The sequence below is a fragment of the Dinoponera quadriceps genome, unplaced genomic scaffold, assembly GCF_001313825.1.
Source record: "Dinoponera quadriceps isolate SergipeBrazil2010 unplaced genomic scaffold, ASM131382v1 scaffold2157, whole genome shotgun sequence".
Taxonomy (NCBI): Eukaryota; Metazoa; Arthropoda; class Insecta; order Hymenoptera; family Formicidae; genus Dinoponera; species Dinoponera quadriceps.
This window is the reverse complement of record NW_014556198.1, coordinates 107,505-125,213: the sequence shown is the minus strand read 5'-3', so window position 1 is coordinate 125,213 and position 17,709 is coordinate 107,505. Positions and strand designations below refer to the sequence as shown.

The 17,709-nt window shown below is 38.7% G+C and overlaps 3 protein-coding genes across 3 annotated transcripts; 1 reads left to right on the top strand and 2 right to left on the bottom strand.

The window, feature by feature from the left end:
* Positions 1–1,451: 1,451 nt before the first annotated feature.
* On the bottom strand, positions 1,452–5,845 carry LOC106747172 (nucleolar protein 58). The gene is made up of 3 exons (XM_014624520.1): positions 5,668–5,845; positions 5,415–5,491; positions 1,452–4,183 (listed from the first exon to the last, which is right to left on the bottom strand). The coding sequence occupies exons 1-3, from the start codon at positions 5,710–5,712 to the stop codon at positions 2,161–2,163; spliced, it is 2,145 nt and encodes a 714-aa protein (XP_014480006.1). The 5' UTR covers positions 5,713–5,845; the 3' UTR covers positions 1,452–2,160.
* A 507-nt stretch (positions 5,846–6,352) lies between these two features.
* Positions 6,353–7,268, top strand: LOC106747174 (NADH dehydrogenase [ubiquinone] 1 beta subcomplex subunit 3). The gene is made up of 2 exons (XM_014624522.1): positions 6,353–6,460; positions 6,803–7,268. Exons 1-2 carry the CDS (start codon positions 6,452–6,454, stop codon positions 7,163–7,165), a joined length of 372 nt encoding a protein of 123 aa, XP_014480008.1. The 5' UTR covers positions 6,353–6,451; the 3' UTR covers positions 7,166–7,268.
* Positions 7,269–7,369: 101 nt separating this feature from the next.
* LOC106747173 (meckelin) lies at positions 7,370–16,774 on the bottom strand. The gene is made up of 13 exons (XM_014624521.1): positions 16,726–16,774; positions 16,504–16,665; positions 15,835–16,136; positions 15,553–15,747; positions 14,087–14,338; positions 13,855–14,009; positions 10,663–10,828; positions 10,292–10,576; positions 9,222–9,668; positions 8,596–8,852; positions 8,338–8,518; positions 7,879–8,089; positions 7,370–7,804 (listed from the first exon to the last, which is right to left on the bottom strand). The coding sequence occupies exons 2-13, from the start codon at positions 16,631–16,633 to the stop codon at positions 7,581–7,583; spliced, it is 2,805 nt and encodes a 934-aa protein (XP_014480007.1). The 5' UTR covers positions 16,634–16,665; positions 16,726–16,774; the 3' UTR covers positions 7,370–7,580.
* Positions 16,775–17,709: the final 935 nt, after the last annotated feature.

The following is a 17,709-nucleotide window of genomic DNA, read 5'->3' as shown; positions in this document are numbered from 1 at the left end:
AAATCATATATGAATTTTGCCCATATATGTGGTTACATATATGAGCATACTTTTTTTTCCGGGGACCGGAAGGTTTTATCCATCGGTTCCTCCTATCCGGAGGCTTCGTCCTCAGAACCCCCACCTGCCGGGGGCTCTGCTCACGGTACCTTCGGTTAGAGGACTTCGCCACCTTCGACCCCGAGTTCTCCCCGGTCAAGGGTCCCGGGGGCAGAACTTCCGGGTAAAGGTTTTGGGCCAAACCCCCTAGTAAGGAAATCCGGAGGGCAAAAACTGATCGGGAAATCAGGGAAGCGAAGCTCTTCCATTCCACATCGCGATTTCTTTTGCGGTAAAAAAAAATGTGAGAGTTAGAAAATTCCAAGTCCCTTGAGGCAAGTTGGCAACTGGAGCACCGATGAGAAGGCGAGATTCATGGAAAATAATTTCAAAGTTCGGATACTAAACCTTGCATAGGAATTTTCGTTAATATTGTCAGAACCTGTTTTAGTATAAAATAGACTCAACAAATTTAGTGCGGAATTACTCTATACGCTACCAAAGAAGGAGAGATAATTATACACAGAGTATAAAGATTCTTAATAAACGAAATTTATGGATATATTAAACAATACATTTTTTGATTTCGCCATTACAATCGGCTCATTGCGTTATGATTTATAAAATAAATTTATAAATTGAAGTTATAAATCTCCTTCCTGCATATAGATGATTCTAAGCTATGTTTCTTATCCTTTTTCTTCGACTTGGTTCCCACTTGCGCTTCTTATACACCAGAAGACTCTCCAGCGTCCTTTGTTGCAATCATTGAGCTATGTATGGGAAATTTGGATATAAGCGAATAGTTTAATAACTTTTTTTAAGGGTGGCATTCAATGGCACTTATTTTCTGCGTAACGCTTATCGCGTAACTAACCTGCGTAACGCTTATCGCGTAACTAACATCTTTTTAATATTTTAGAAGTTCCGACAGCAATACTAAACGTCGCAATTAATTGATTACGCATTCGCAGAAAATACATGAGATGCCATACTGAAGGCAAGACTGCGTATGAACAAAGGCCCACGAAGAATTTAAAAATTGAAGACTGACGTCGCGAGGCGCTCTCGCACGCCAACTATTGGTCTTTTTAGTTGAACTGGCTGCACTAGGTTCAAGAAATTTACATACATATTGAAGCATATAAAGCGTACCTGCGACATTCTCACGCTTCAATATGTATAAATTTCTTGAACTAGTGCAGCCAGTTTTGCTATAAAAAAAAGGGTAAGTCAGAATCGCGCGAAACCGTTGTAAATATCGGACGGGAAAGCTCCCGGAGGCGAAGCTCAATGTTGTAATGACAGAGAGTGATGCTCGGATAAATACAGAAAAGTTGTAATTGTGAAGAGCGAACAATTATAAAGACGTTTGTTTTTCATATATTAATTTCATATATTAGCAAGCAAGATTGTTATTTCGTAAAATATTGTGTGATTTATTATACCGATATTTCGACATTACAGCTTATACTATGGAGACAAGATGATAGAGACCGTAATGACAAAATTACTTTAAAAAAAAAAAGGGGGGGGGGGGAGGAAAGGCGCCAACTAAATATACACTTAAAGTTGTTGCTCCAAGTGTTGTACAAAAAAATGTTATCTTGTTTCCTTTACAAAGTAGCGAAATCAAAATGGTACGCCAAAAGGCAACGAGGAAATATGTTGTCTATGAAAATAGTAAGTCTGGGGGTCGATTGTGTATCTCAAAACGTAGTGAGAATGACAAAAGTGAGCGAATTTACTAGAATATTTATAATTTCATTGATCAACACCTAAGGAATTTGCTCATTTCTGTCATTCTTACTACATACTTCTTACGTTTTGAGATATACAATCGACCCCTGGATGTGAAGGTCATCCAAAAATGGGGTAAACTAGATCTCCTAGATAGAGAAGGCGGCCAGTCCTTTAAAGACAGTCTACATTGGAGGTAGTAAAACGGTGGAATAAGAGAGTTTCTTCAGTGAAATAAAGCGCGGGTGCCAGCCAAATGGATCATTCCCATGATCATACTTCTTATCGCCTTACTGCCAGCCAATACCTTACTCTTTACTGCCTGCTCCCAATGTAGATATCCTTTACTTATTACTGCTTACTTCCAATGTAGACGGTCCTTTACATATGTTTCTTCTTTTTCTTCTTTTTCGATGTGTCGATCAAGTCTGTTTGCTCCACTTGCGCTTCTTGCGCGCCAGAAGTCTCTCCTACGTCCTCCGTTGCGATTACTGAACTATATTTCTTCTTCTTTTTCTTCGGCGCGTCGGTCGGCTCTGTTTCCACTTGCGCTTTCTGCGCATCAGAAGACTCTCTTACGTCCTCCGTTGCCATCATCGAGCTACGTTTCTTCTTTTTCTTTTTCGATGCGTCAGCCGGCTCTGTTTCTACTTGCACTTCTTGCATACCAGAAGACTCTTCTACGTCCTCCGTCGCGATCGTTGAACTATGTTTCTTCTTCTTTTTCTTCGGTACATCGGCCGGTTCAGTTTCTATTTGCGCTTCTTGCACACCAGAAGACTCCCCTATGTCCTCCGTAGCGATCACCGAGCTATGTTTTTTCTTCTTCTTCTTCGGCGCGTCGGCCGATTCGGTTACTACTTGCGCTTCTTGCACACCAGAAGATTCTCCTGCGTCCTCTGTGGCGACTATCAAACTGTGTTTCTTCTTCTTCTTCTTCTTTGGCGCGTCAGTCGGCTCGGTTTTCACTTGCGCTTCTTGCACACCGGAAGACTCTCCTACGTCCTCCGTGGCGATCATTGAGCTGCGTTTCCTTTTCTTCTTTTTCGGCACGTCGGCTGACTCTATCGGTGCCTCTTCCTGCACACCAGAGGATTCTTCTGTTTCTTCCGTTTTGACTTCTACACTGTGCTTCTTCTTTTTCTTCTTCTTCTTATCGACCTCCTCGCTGTCCTGTTGTGGTTGTCCGATCTCCTCGATCAAGGGCTTAGATGCATGTTTCAGAGTAGAGTCGATGGACGTAGGATATTGCGCGTACTCGTTCGTGCTGTGGTACTTCTTGAACTTGGACTTCGCTGCGGCGGTGCCGCTGATTTTGCGTACGCTACCAGCCTCGAGGAACCGCAGCCGTGCCTCCAGTTTTTTCTTATGTTCCGTGCCGAGGTCGAAGTTGGAGCTCTCGCCCAACGCGTCAACCCTCGTCGCCAAGGAAGCCTTCGCCGCCAGCATCCTGGACATCTTGCCCTTGTTCTTCTTCGAGGACTGGCCGATGAGGTTCGCATGATAGATCAGACCGTACTTGGGCGTGTCCTTTTTCATTTTGAGCGCGCGGAAAAGCGCCTTCTCTGCGCCCAGGATCTGCACGGTGGAGGCCGGATGCTTGGCGAGATTGACGAGGGAACCGGCGTGCGACATGAGACGCGCCCCGACCAGTTCGCCCACGAGTACCGACAGATTCGGCGCCAACGCCATCATTCTGGACTTCAAGTAGTCGGACAGTTGGGCCCTGTAGTTGGACAGTTGGATTATCTCGGTGCACAGGTACTGCGTGAATTCAGCGTCCTCCTCGGAGATCTCGGTGCCCACTGAAACCTCCGCGGCCTCCTTCACTTGTTGCTCGACCTCCTCGGGCAGGATGTCCGACAGATCGCACTTTATGACGTTGTCCCGTATGCCAACTAACTGCACTGTCTTCACGTACGCCATATTGTCCTGAACGATCTTACTAAGCTCGGGGAAATGCCAGCCGTACCACTCGCGGCATCGCATCATGTAGTTATTCAGCTCCTTGTCCAGCTCATCCAACAGATTCACCGCCTGTATCACCATAATGTCGACCTTGTCGGGCGAGAATTTCAGCTTGTACCTGGAAAGACTGTGCGCCAGGCCTAACCTCATCGCCGTCATCTCCTTCTTGGATACCCCGACCAACAGACTGTCCAATTGACTCCTGATACATCTCATCAATTCTTGCACCGACGTATTGGCTACACAATTCAAGCCTAATTTGTCTTTTATCGCATTGCCCAATTTGACATCGGCGACTGCTATTTGGTCCGTCGTCTCACAATATTTTCGGAGAGTCTTCTTCAGGGACTTGCACAGTTTACCTTCCCCAGCTGCTGTGATGGCTGCCAATGCCTCGGTTGTGTCTTCAAACTTGTAAAAATGCTTCAAACTAATTCTATAAAGAGAGAGATATCGCCAATCAATATTCAAGCTATATAAAGCTATATAATATTCTGTTCTATTTGCAGGCAAAAAAGTTAGCTTCAAATTTACAAGAGTAACATATAAGTACACACATGCATGCATGGAAGTGGTTGAAAATAGTGAAAAAAGTAAGTTTCATTCTTGAAAAAGTAAGAAAATAGTGATCAGCTTTAAAAAAAAAAAAGAAAGTGAGTAAAAAGTAAGTCTTTTATAAATAATTTGTACATTAAAAATTAAATTGTTTATCTACTACATCATTCCTGTGAAGGGTTAAATAAACACACTGACTTTATAGTGAAAATCAATGAAGAGCAAAATTTGAATTGAGGGAAACAAAAAATGCATAGAACACATAGAACATTATGTAATACATAAAAGTTATATGTAAAATTGAATTTAAATTCAGTCTTAGGCATATATTTAAACGCAATAAAACTCTTCGCAAAAAAACAAAAATTAAATTCTTTGTCTTTTCTTAAACAAAATTTAATGAAATAAAATAAGAAATAATATTTGAATCCAGTTAAGTCACACTGCAATATATTCCCAGGATTTTGGGACATTCCATATCTTTTCGTAAAATAAAAACAAATTTTTGAAATAAATGAATAAAACATTTAAATTACAGGTTTTTCCATTGGAAACAGACTGGTTAATCAAGTTAGTCTTAAGAATAACATTCAAAAAATAATATTCAATAATATTAAATAATATCCAGTTTAAAGAAAACATGATTAAATATGCTCATGACAGTCAATATCTTTTTTTCTTCAATTTATTTGTTAATAACTTATTGTTAATAACTGTTCTGTTTGAATGGACAAATCATGGACAACAATCGATTCCACTATTACTTCATACTTATTGTGTTTTTCTGACAAACTTGATTAAAAATAGCTTAAAAATAAAACCGTCAAAGTCATTGTTATGTTCTACTTCCTTTAAATCTTTTGTTTTATTTGTGAAGTATTTTTAATATTGATATTTTGATATATACTTTGATTGAATTTTTTCCTAAAAAGTAAAAAAAATGAGGTATTTCTAAATAAGTAAGGAAAACTGAGAGGTTTTAATTGCCTGTACATATAAATGATACAAAACCTTTCTATCAATGCATGTATACGCAATTAACTACTATTAAAGATTATAGATGCACACAGACAATACAACGACGATTTCTACGAGTTCTAAGTGATACTTGCAATTCATGGGCGATTTCCGGCGTCCTGAAGTCCAAGTACAGATTCTCCGACTGTTCAAGTTTATTATCGTCCAGCAGCTAAAAAAAAAGGTCACTTCATTGTTACATATACCGAGTTAGATCGTAACTTAACAAAACATTACATTATTTCGTAGAAAAATTTATATTTTTATATGCACGGTAAAAAAGTAACACGAAATTAACACGTGTCGCGCTATTCGGTTAAGGGTCGTCTTAACCAAAGTTTCATTTACCTTGAAGATCGCATATCCCGCCGCTGTCTCGAACAGCACTAACATGATTGCTGCGTTGCCTTTGCGACTCGATGCACGCGATAATTGTTTTCATACAATTGTCACACTAATATTAATATTCAGAGCGAGCACGTGTATAACCTAAAAAAAACGAAAACCGTCGCAAATCCACCATCAACAAAAGGAATTACGAACCAAAGTGATTACACTACGCGTGGCTACGCGCCGCTATTCCGCGCATTCAATTCCATGATTCATCGCACTCATAGAGTCGCCTACATTGACTTGGATATCGCCGCATCTGCTGCTCTCTACGTTTCCGAATTTATATAACGCGTGTCCGGAGGAATCTCTAGATTAGTCCGGATCTACAATAAATGTAGTAAGAAATTGATCAATCATAATCAAATTATAAAAGAATAGTTAATTGTAATTGGTCAATTTTTTACGGCTTAAAGCTACACCTATTGTAGATCCAAGGATGGGCAAAATCGTCGATGTTTGAGAAAATGTTAGGGACTCTAGAAATTCTCTATTTGATAGCTAATCGATTTTCAGAACTCGCGCTGGTGGTAACCTAGATAAAATAGTAGTTGAAGCAGAAACTGTGGACTACAAGCGCAAGTTTTGATTGGCTGTTGCTTTTCTGCTTTTCTGTCAAGATATGAATTCTCCCTAACTTATTGCACCATCTCAGCAGTACAGCTAAAAAGAATAGACTAATTCCTGTAATGGCAGGTTGTGTTTAGATAGGATCGGTGGGATTTAAAGTCAATCGCTCGAGATGGATTATGTAATCTTAATTTTATAAATTTTACTAACATACTGCATTCAGTGTATATGATAATAAATACATATTGATAAAAGTTTTATAAGACATTTCATTGAAATATTTCTTCTGTTTGTGAAACTGACAGCTATGAAAATTAACCTCTATTGGGAAAAAACTTGTAAAAAGCAGGATTTTAGATATATTTATTAATATAATATATTGATATACATTGTATAATCAGCACATTCATCGATAAGCTTTATTGTTCATATACAATGGAAATAATTATGTAGTTATTTTTAATATATTTTTATAATACACAGGATATGATTAAAAACAGTCTCATTATTTATTGTTCTTCAGTTTGGAACTTGGAGAAGTAGTCGTCCATTGGGTTATGGATACATTTATAGACACGATCATGGTGCTGAGCATACGCTCAAAATACCAGATCCTAATATCTACAAAGTGGAAGATGTCCCGGAATTAAAACGTGTTCAAGAAGAATTAGCTAAGAGAGGGCTAAAAGATCCTTGGCTGAGAAATTATGTGTGGCGCTATCAATCGACTACGAAATTTCTACCACGTGGAATACCACTTGTGTTCAGAGGCTGGAAAATCGGCGTACCAGCGTTTCTAATCACCATAGCTGTTGAACAATATTTTGGGATTGATTACTCCGGCCATTCTCATCACGAAGATAGTCACGGAGATAGCCATCACTAATATCCAGCTTAGTATTGATATTGTGTGCTAAAATAAAGCAGTAGTAATGTTACTGTAGAGCAACTGTATGGCAACTGTGTGAATATATTAAAATACAAAAATATTCTCTGTTTCTTTTATAAGAGACTCTTGTTTCTGTATATTTTTTTATCACTGTTTATTTGCTGAAGCCTTGTTTCAATTTTCCATATACAATGTATGTAAAAATATAATTAACTGATAATCAACAGAATCTGATAAAAATCAGATATCAAATTAATTCTGAGCATGAAGAGAGATGAATTATATTGCAATGAAATTCACGTGCTTGAACGAGAAGAATAACTTTAGGAATTTAGAATAATCACTATTAGCAGATGTTAATTACGCGATATTGATTCAATTAATTTGTTTTAATTACTCATGCAATCTTTCTTCACATTAAAAATCTCTTATCCAATAATGACTTGTTGCAGAGATTTCTCTTAACGTTGCATCTGATGATTATTAAAAATAATTGCGATAAAAGGACTGTTGTTACACAGGCGAGTACGTAAGTGTCATATAACGCCAGGAGGAACGCGAATACGGTGATTTCAAACGTCGCCAATAGCCATTCGTTTCCGTAAAGTATCACTCTGCTGAAGGAGTAATTGTTATCTGCAATAAAATATTTAGAAATGACGATGCTTACGTTCATTTCGTCAGGACTGTACGTGTGTAAATTTCATTACCGATATAGAAGACGGATTTATCTTTGGCATCTTGGCAAAGAACATCACACAGTTTTTCCAGTACATGCTGCTCCTTAATTATATAATCCTCGCTCTCGGAGCAATGATCCAGGAACTGTATCAGGAACGTTCTCACTTTCGATCTCATCTCGTTCAATTGTTTCCAGCTTTTGGAGGGTGAGTCGTTGCCTCTGAAAGGCCCTGCGTTTTCCTAAGATATACATTATAATGCACTACAAGATTGTATTTTTCACAATGACTACGTAATAAAAGATAGGCAAGATCAACGAGTTGTTATCATATGACATGAAATTTCGGCTTTAAACCCATCTTTTCTCATGATTTCTGTCATGTTAATTTTACGGTTATCCATTGATTGCTCAAGTGCAAAAGGAAATGTTCCGTAATATCGCAATATCCCTAGTTATCAATACACAGTACTTCGGCGAGCGAACATACATTGTTCCGCTGCTTCAGGAGCTCGTCGTACAAAGACTTGAACGAATGAGTCAGCGATATTATAAAAGTCTGCTCGGTCGTTCCAGGTACTAGGCCTCTGTGTGCGCACAAGTTATCCTCTTCCTTCTTTAGATCGCTTATCAGCGTGGGGAGATCGGTGTCCGCGTATCCATGCACGGATCTGATCGATGAAGAATCGACGATCAACAAAGATAATCCACCTAGCGGTCTCTCACGCTGTATAAATGTTTCAATTACCTGCCGTGGATGTAGAAGCCGTAGTAATTGTGCGGCAATACGAGCACGCTGATGTTCGCGACCGAGCACAGGTCCACGAACTTCTGCAACCTGTTCCGTATATATCTCTCGTAGAACGTGACGCGGATCAGCCATTGCGCGAAGTACACGGATACGTAGACGAATGTGCAAATCGCGTACCGCAGCGTAAAATTGCTCCTCGCTTCTTCGGACGAGCTGTCCGGCACCGCCAGCATCCACGATTCCAAATTGAATATCTACGAATATCAACGATACGAGCATTTCAATCAGTTGAACAACGCAGAGACATGCGCTATTTAGCTAATTATTATTACACGGAAAAAATTTCGGTTCGCCTAATTAAATTTAGGCGTCAGACTAAAATTCTCTATCAGTCGGAGAGAGAAAACCTGTTTCCCTTTTATTCTTCTTTAATATTTTATCTTCTTTGACGTGCAATCCGATAAACTGTTAGAATTGACAGCTGCAAAGCCGCGACACGACAGTCAATCAGAGGCTTCAACGCTTCGATACGTCTTTTTCAGAAAGAGATTATTACTCAAGATGCTCGAGTCATTCACTGAAGATCGTAATGGTTCTGCAAGTGAGGTCATTTTCTCTCGCACCTGCAAGATGCACAGAGTGTAAACCGACTGCAAGACCACGTTTACTCTCCGTTTGGTCTGCAGTTTGCACCATTCGTTCGCGACGAAGTAGGTCCTCCAGATGCTGATCGGCGCGTTGTGAACGGCCGCCTCCTGCATAGGCGACAGCGAGCAAATGGAAGAGAAGTCCGGCGCGTATTTGTCAGTCGGGGAAAACTTGGAGATCTCGCTCGGGCTTTCGTTCGTCTTACGCGATCTTCTCCTTCTCTTGGACGCGATCATGTCCGACGATATTCTCGACGTGGGTCTGCCGTCGCTCCGCGGAAATCTGTCGGCGTACAATTTCCGCAGGGAGGTATGCGGCGAGTCGTACTTCACCTGGCTGTGTATCGTTCTCGGTTGTTCCCAATCAATGAAGAATACACTTAAGCCCCAGTGCTGACAGACGAAGCCAATCATTTCTACGATCTGGATCAAGAGAATCGAATCAATTGTGATGACTCACTGAAAGTATATCAACACTTTGCGGTCCGCGCTGACTCAAGTAAACTGAGCCTATAAAATTTATACTTAGCTGCACTTTTTCGACTGTAGATAAATACCGATATAAAAGGATTTAAAATTAAAGCACATTTTGACCCGGCTTTTTTGATTGCTTTTTGATTAAAGTTTTCTCTTACCAATGAACATAATAAATTTTTGTGTTTGCTTTTTTTACCTATTTCATAATCAGAGTAATAGCTTTTTTTCCCGAGATAAGTCAAACGTAAGCATATCGATACTTGGAGACTACAGATACTTTTTGGAATTGAGAAAAAAAAAATTGTAGACTTTAGTTATTACTATTACAACTGAAATAAGTATAAGGAATTTTGTATACTTTTTGAAGATGCAATAACATAATCGTCTAATAAAAAATTTCCACATCAGATATGGTTTTATTAATTAATATTTTTGCGCTGTATCATTAAATTGTTGTTTGATCGCAAAGTGTTAAAAGTTCGCATATCGCAAGAATGATCTGTAATCTTCATTAAGAATGGTCAGTAAGTTTTTATTTAATTTCCAATCAAACGTCGCGTTATTCTTACTTTGAAACTGAACGCCACACTTATGTACGTCTGGATTTTCTTCTCACTGGCATCGTCGGGAAGTAAAATGTACGGTACAGTTTGGCCTTTGTAAAAGACGAACAGGTATACGCACGCGCCGATGCATACGAAAGTAATGACATTTCCAACGACACCCATGGCGTAGATCAGGAACCACAATAACACAGTTATGCTAAGATTGCCGTTGTGATTGCGCTTGTAATAACTCCATGCCCTGACCGTGGAAAATATCAGCGCTATCCCCGTCAACACTCCGATAGTTATCTGAAATTTGGCATTCAAAAGATGAATTATCGTCCTGCGGGATATGTCGCTTCGAATTTTTAATGACTTTGCTTCCTGCTGTTTACCTGCACGTTGTAATCCACGTCACTGCCCTTTAACATGAATGTAACTTTATATTCTACTACAACGTCCGGGTTGTCGAGAAGTTCCTGATACGTCAACTCGTCGTACTTGGCGATTAAAAAGGGGGCAAAAATTTTTCCGTGCTCTTCTCCATCCTGAACGTCCACTCTGCAAGAATCATCTTATGTCGTTGAGCGTTTGTAAAAGAAAATAGGGATGTTGCGATATAATACTGCTGATATAATACTGATATCGATATTTTTCTTTCGATACCGGGATTTTGTATCGATACTCTCTTTCGATATGCTTAACTATATCAGAGATGTTCCGATTCGTATAGGTACTTGAAACATCGATATATGACCATTTAATATTCGATATTTTGTACAAATACTTTGAGTTTAATATCGTAGTGTATCGGTTAAAGACCTAGATATCAATTGATCCGATACAAACCAAAGTACAATTTGATTCTATTTTGTTATTAGATAATACTCGTAAATATATTCTTATTTCAAAACGGTCTCAAATATTAGTCTCAGATATCAGATCAATACTAACACGTTCCGTGCCATGTGGGGCATATACGACCCCCGCTGCACTTTCCGTTCAGGCCATTTGCAATTCTCATTGAAAAACAAAGAATTCTTAAAAAATTTATTGTAGAGTCAAATATAGACAACTTCACATCACGTATGCAGCGTTTACCGTAGCGTGGGGCGTATACGCCCCACGCGGCGTGAGAGTCATTTTTTTTTACTGTCTTATGTCAACTCTGTCAAACAGGAAACATTGTATCGTTCAGTCATTTATTCGCGCGCCGTTGAAGCAACAATTACTGTTTGATTTAAAGCTGGTGTTTATTTAGTTCAGTTTATTTGGTTCTAAAGTGAAATCAAACGGAGGATACATAACATACAGTTAGTATATACTTATTTCTGTGCTACAGCCAAATAATTATATAATTTTTACCCCTTATGATCAGAAATGGCATTGCACTATGAACAACTTTCGAGCGAGGACTCTGATATGCCACTGTCAGAAGTTATAGCAAAACGCCGTAGGATCACACGCATAAGTTCTGATGATTTTTCAACAGAAAGCTCAAGCGACATAATACCTTTTCATCGTCTTCCTGTGCGTCGCAATATAATTTTATCAAGCAGTGAAGACGAAGAAGATCAATCGAATCTTATCAACAATTATACAAATCCTTCTTCCACGGACTGGTCTAATCCTACTGGAAACCAACCACAGCTTACGCCTTTCGTAGATGGACATGGTTTTAAAATATTAAATCGAAATTATGAAAATGTAGAAGACATTTATTCCTTGCTACTAGATGATAGAATCCTCGAAATTATAGTGGAAGAAACCAATCGATATGCGGAAAAGATGTTGCTTGAGAAAACGCGGTTAGACAAATGGAAACCGATAGATAAAACCGAAATGAAACGATTTTTTGGGCTCATCATGTGGATGGGCATAGTAAAACTTCCCGAAGTTCATTTATATTGGTCCACAGATGCAGCTTATGCTCAAAGTCTTCCTGCGTCGGTGCTATCAAGGAATCGTTTCGAGCTTTTGTTGCGAATGTTACATTTCTGTGATAACGAAAATAAAAATCATGACGACCGTTTGTACAAAATTAGAATCATAATTGACATGCTAAATGAAAATTTTCAAAAGTATTATAATCCAGGCGAAATTGTTTGTGTAGATGAATCGTTGATTCCCCGAAAGGGAATCAACGATTCATCTACACAAACAATTTTTTTGTTGTACATAAAGCAAAAACGACACAAATACGGCATAAAAATATTTAAATTATGTTCGGCACCGGGATACACAGTCAATTTTCAAATTTATTGCGGGAAAAAATCAGACACGGAGAAAACGACGCCTACAAATGTAGTATTGTCATTGTGTCAAAACATATTTGGTAAGGGTCATACGCTGTGTACCGATAATTGGTACACAAGTGTCGACTTGGCTAGGCAACTAATTGCAAGAAACACTCATCTCATTGGAACAATGCGGTCGAACCGCCGCGGCATTCCAAAAGATTTGGTCGCAAAAAAATTAAAGCGTAACGAATATATTGCAAAAGAAAGTTTGGATGGATTAACGGTACTAAAATGGAAAGACAAACGTGACGTCCTTTTATTATCTACGAAGCACTCGGACGAAACTATCGTTGTACGGAAAAGGGGGTATGACTGTGTCAAACAAAAAATTGTGATAGATTACAATGAAGGAAAATCATATGTAGATGTTTCCGATCAAATATCGTCATACTGCAATCCTTTACGCAAATCCGTAAAATGGTATAAAAAAATTGTGTTTGAACTTTTTTTGAATACTTCTGTTGTAAATGCGTGGATAATACATAATAGTCTCACAAACAATAAAATATCAAGCATTGAATTTAGAAAACAATTAGCTATGCAAATGATGTCCCGCGAAGATAATAATTCTTTGCCCATAGTATCAAAAAGAGTTCGCCACGAAATTAAAAAAAAGGAAGGCAAATTTGATTTAGTTAGAAAACGCTGCAAAATTTGCTATGAAAATAATGTTAAAAAGTTTGGCTCGAAATCGGCAAAAAATTGTACTATAAAAGTTGTAATATTTTGTGATGGTTGTCCAGACAAGTCTCATTTATGTCTGCCATGTTTCAACGAGGTTCACCGCAATATGCCTTTATAATTGTAAATAGATTTGTAAGTAATAATATTAAACATGTTTGAAGTAAAATGCTTTATTTTTTATGCATTTGGCCTTATTAAAATGGTTAAGTAGGAGCTTGCAACCCGTCTGGTAAACGCTCGACCTTATGTTTGTTAAAATAATTCTTTAAAAATTAAATTTATTGCTTTCTTGACTAATGCATATTAAAATTTATATCTTTTTCCTGCTAATTATAGCTTTGTAGTATTGAAAAAATGTAAGGCATACGTCTTAAACGACTTTTTTTAATCTTTAATGTGTGGGTCGTATACGCCCCACGCGGCCTGAATGGAAAATCTTCAAAAATTGCCGTGGCACGGAACGTGCTAATATTTTTCTTATGATATTGATACTCTTGATTAGACATCCGTTTCAATATTAGTTCAATATTAATTCAATACTTTCATGGTATCACAATATCCCTAGAAGAAAATGCTTGTAATGACTACAAGGCAGCAACTTACAAGACAGTCAGAGATTTCATGTACCGCAGCACAGAAATTTGCGGCGCTTTCGCAAATCTACTGTTCAGGAACGTGGGTAACGCTTTGAAACCGCTCACATTGTCGACTAGAAAAAATTTCCGCACTAATTGCTGCTGCGGGATTTCGTCGACGTCCTGTGGAACGCGTGAAACGATTAAATATTCTGAAAATTAATATCGTTAATTATTTATAAAATGTCCCGTAACTTCACCTCTCCCGCCGGTTTGACGGTCACAGGCAACGCGTGTGTGAAGGTTCTATTGCCATTCTTAAATATTAAGTAAGGAGATAATAGCTCCACTTGTGCATTTAACAATTCGATAGCGGTGGTTTTGCATCTTTTGTAATAATTCACACCGAACCTCACGTTCCTCAGGAGCTGGCAAGGAAGATTCGGCCTACCGATGGACAGGAACTCGCCGTTCAACGAGAATTTGGCTATTGCGAAGTCGAGGGTGCTGCTCTGGAAAGGTATAATAGATTTAAGATAGATGTCATCATCAGATACGCGCGTTTCCCGTATCGTATAGTACTGTCAGTTCTTAGAAAACACCAACCAACAGTAATATCAATGTTATGATTTACCACTCAACAATATAATTATTATATAATACACGCATTATATTGCACTTACATTGTTGAGTAAGAAATCATAACATTGATGTGACGTTACCGATGGTTGATGTTTACTGGGTTTCGACTACTCGGGTATTTAACCGGGTTTTGTACTCGAGTCTTTTGAGAGTTTTACTCAGGTAACTTAGTATAGTTTCAGGTTAATTTCAGATGTTACAAATGATTGATTTCCCTAACAATAACAAACAATAAACGAATGTATTGCAGGACCGGAACCATTTATTCGTTGCTATTTTCTAGTTGCCCGAATAATATCCATAAATATAAGTATCCGAGTACCTGGAAAAGATCCGGAAAAGACCCGGATACTCAAGCCCATGGGTATTATAAAAGTTGCCACCTCTTTGGTTTCCAAGAGAAAGAGAAAATCTCCGAATCTCCGGTCAAAAGACACAATCTCCTGGCCAATCCTAGCAAAACATATCGGATGTCCCAACAAAAGCGCAAGATTTAATTTTTTTAATAAAACGCACCATTTATTCGAAAAATGCTGATCTTTTTATTTTAATATGCACACATTGCGATCAAATATGGAGCACAATATCCGACAAATCCCCCGACTTTGCTGGCACACTCTTGTTCTTTCGACGAAATTTCCGATTACATTTTCGCATTAATTGCGGCTCAATTTTGCCAGTGACGCATCGAATCTCCTCCTTGGAATTGTTGTTGGCGTGAACACGAGACTTCACAGAACTTTAAAGAAAGAAGTCGCACGGTGCCATATCGTCCGACATAATCGATAAATTATGAATTCGGAACAAAGTACATTGTAAAATACCATACTTGAAAAATACCATATTAAACATATTTACATATTTTTATATATTTTTAAAGTAGAAAAGCAACTGTAAGATTTTATCTCGTTAAAAGATGAATGAGTGGATACATTTTGCTGGTGTAATATGCGAAGTGCCTTTTTTTCAGAGATCCCACTATACCGATTTCCGGGCGAGCCGACACAAACTGAGATGACAACCTTGAGTATTTACCCAGGTGTATCGAAATAACCGGATTACACTGACATTATTAGTACCGTACATTATCTCCTCTCCTAAGGCTATATTTTTCGGATATCTTCGTGCTGTTTACTATCGACGCAGCGTCCTGCTTGCTGTAAAACAACCACACGGGCGCCAAGGGTGTGTGCACAAAGAGCATGCAAGCTATGCCATCCGTGTAAAGAGTCAGAGCGCATATATTCGACAAGTGTTCGCACGCCATCCTATCTTTCCTCTGAAAGCAATCGCAAATTCGTAACATCTTCAAAGAAACGTCGGTCTGAGATGGTCTCAGTGTACCTCTCTCTCTGTATGTGTGTACCTTGCAGAGATGCACCGCTACTTGCAATTCACTTCGCAGGTAATAACTGTCGACGCTCTCGCTTTGAAATTTCATCAGATACGTGTTTCTGACATCGGGCCAGTCGGCGACATCGTCCTTGTGCAGACAATAATTCCGTAGTCTTACGTGCGTCGCGCTCGGGCACACGCAATTCGCGCGGCCGCTGTACTCGCGGCCGTCGCACGGCAGGCATTCCGAGCAGTCGGTGGACGGATACGTGCCTTGGACGCACGTTACACAAAGCACGGTATCCAATAGTATGCCGTTTACATTTCTATCCACTGAAAAGAGTATTCAAAGCATCTATTGAAAATGCAGTCACTTCTGATAAATTATAAACAAAAACGAGCCAAAAATTAATAAGAAATTATTATTATGCATTTTCTTGCCTTTCTTATAATGTTTCTCTTATATTATTATTTTATCTTTAGGGTAACTTTTACCAAACTACGATTAAACTAAATAATAAACAATAATACAAATTACTAATTCTTAGTTCTGTAAATTGTTCAACAATGATTGATAAATTAACAATTCCTATCTGTTTGAAAAAGGTTTCTTGAATGTAGCACTTTTTTCTTTCTTTCAATACAGGAAACTTTGATAAATCGCGTTAAAGAACTGGTTAAAAAAAGTGACCGATATTACGTCTTATTTCGTTCGAGGAGCACTTGCACGTTGTATTCGAGCGCAAGATGCACTCCTTCCCATCGGCAGTCGCGATCATGTCAGGGTCGCAGGCGGCGCAGAGCGGGTTGCCGTTCTCGAAGCCAATCATCCTGCTGAACACGTTGCACACACATCGTAGACCTGCGTGAAAAAAATTAAACGAATATATCGTGAAAAAACGAAACGAAATGAGGGACTTACGACTCGCTGCCGGCTCGAGATTCCTGCTGGCGTTGCATCGCGAGCAAGACAAGGAGAACGTATCGAAGTACTCGTCGTATTTGCAGGAACTCGGTATCCAGTATTCGAGCACGTCATTGTTGACGTTAATCGCACCCACGAACGATGGGAGAACAATTGCAATCAGTGTCGCGTAACGATTGCAACTGTCACGGATGCAGTTCATATTTGTTTACACGTCGCCATAGCGATGGTCGCCATGGTGACGACGCCGGCTAACTTTACTGTTGAGGTATTGCCAACGATTGAAACGGATTTGTTTTCCTTTATCGCAATACGTTGGCCACTATTGACATACAAGTCACGTGACAAATGCGCATTTCAGTTTGAATTAGGGCTTTTCCCTTCCGAAGGCTTTGACACTCGAATTTCGAATCTTCAAAAATTCGAAGCTTCGGGGTTCATTATTCACATTTCGAATGTATCGAAGCTTCGGAACATTAGAATTATAAAATTTTTTAATTACATAATGTCTGGTACATCCTTTCATTTGCAAAAGTTCATTAACAACATTTTTCAGTATTCCCTGAGTAAAATATATGTAGACATTAATTTATAGCATTCGCGAGATTGCACTCTTCGAAGCTTCGCCTTACGAAGATTCGAAACTTCGAATCTTCTCGAAGCTTTGAAGCTGCAAAATTATTAAAGATTGACAGTCCTAGTAGTTTGAGTGAGTACAGATATATATAATTTTAACTTCACTTTTAATTAAATTGGTTGTTGTTTTGGTAACTTCTAATTTAATTACTTTTACAGGCGATTAATTTCTGACTTTTTAAAAATAGAAATTAACTAAACCCAATCCTGCGAATGACAATACAAACTATAATAATAACGATATGTGTCAGATCGTTTCTTTATATTTGCTATTAATACACATACATACACACACGTATGTGTATAAACGATATGTACGCATGTACAAATTAACAAATAAACTAA

Excerpts from the sequence above, each read along its gene's own strand:
- LOC106747172 (XM_014624520.1), bottom strand. The coding sequence starts at position 5,712 with ATGTTAGTGCTGTTCGAGACAGCGGCGGGATATGCGATCTTCAAG. Across the intron at positions 5,492-5,667 it reads CGGGATATGCGATCTTCAAG|CTGCTGGACGATAATAAACT; the intron begins GTAAATGAAACT and ends CTTTTTTTTTAG. Across the intron at positions 4,184-5,414 it reads CCGGAAATCGCCCATGAATT|AATTAGTTTGAAGCATTTTT; the intron begins GCAAGTATCACT and ends CTCTCTTTATAG.
- LOC106747173 (XM_014624521.1), bottom strand. The coding sequence starts at position 16,633 with ATGATTGGCTTCGAGAACGGCAACCCGCTCTGCGCCGCCTGCGACCCT. Across the intron at positions 10,577-10,662 it reads ACGTGGATTACAACGTGCAG|ATAACTATCGGAGTGTTGAC; the intron begins GTAAACAGCAGG and ends GCCAAATTTCAG. Across the intron at positions 9,669-10,291 it reads GTGTGGCGTTCAGTTTCAAA|ATCGTAGAAATGATTGGCTT; the intron begins GTAAGAATAACG and ends CTCTTGATCCAG.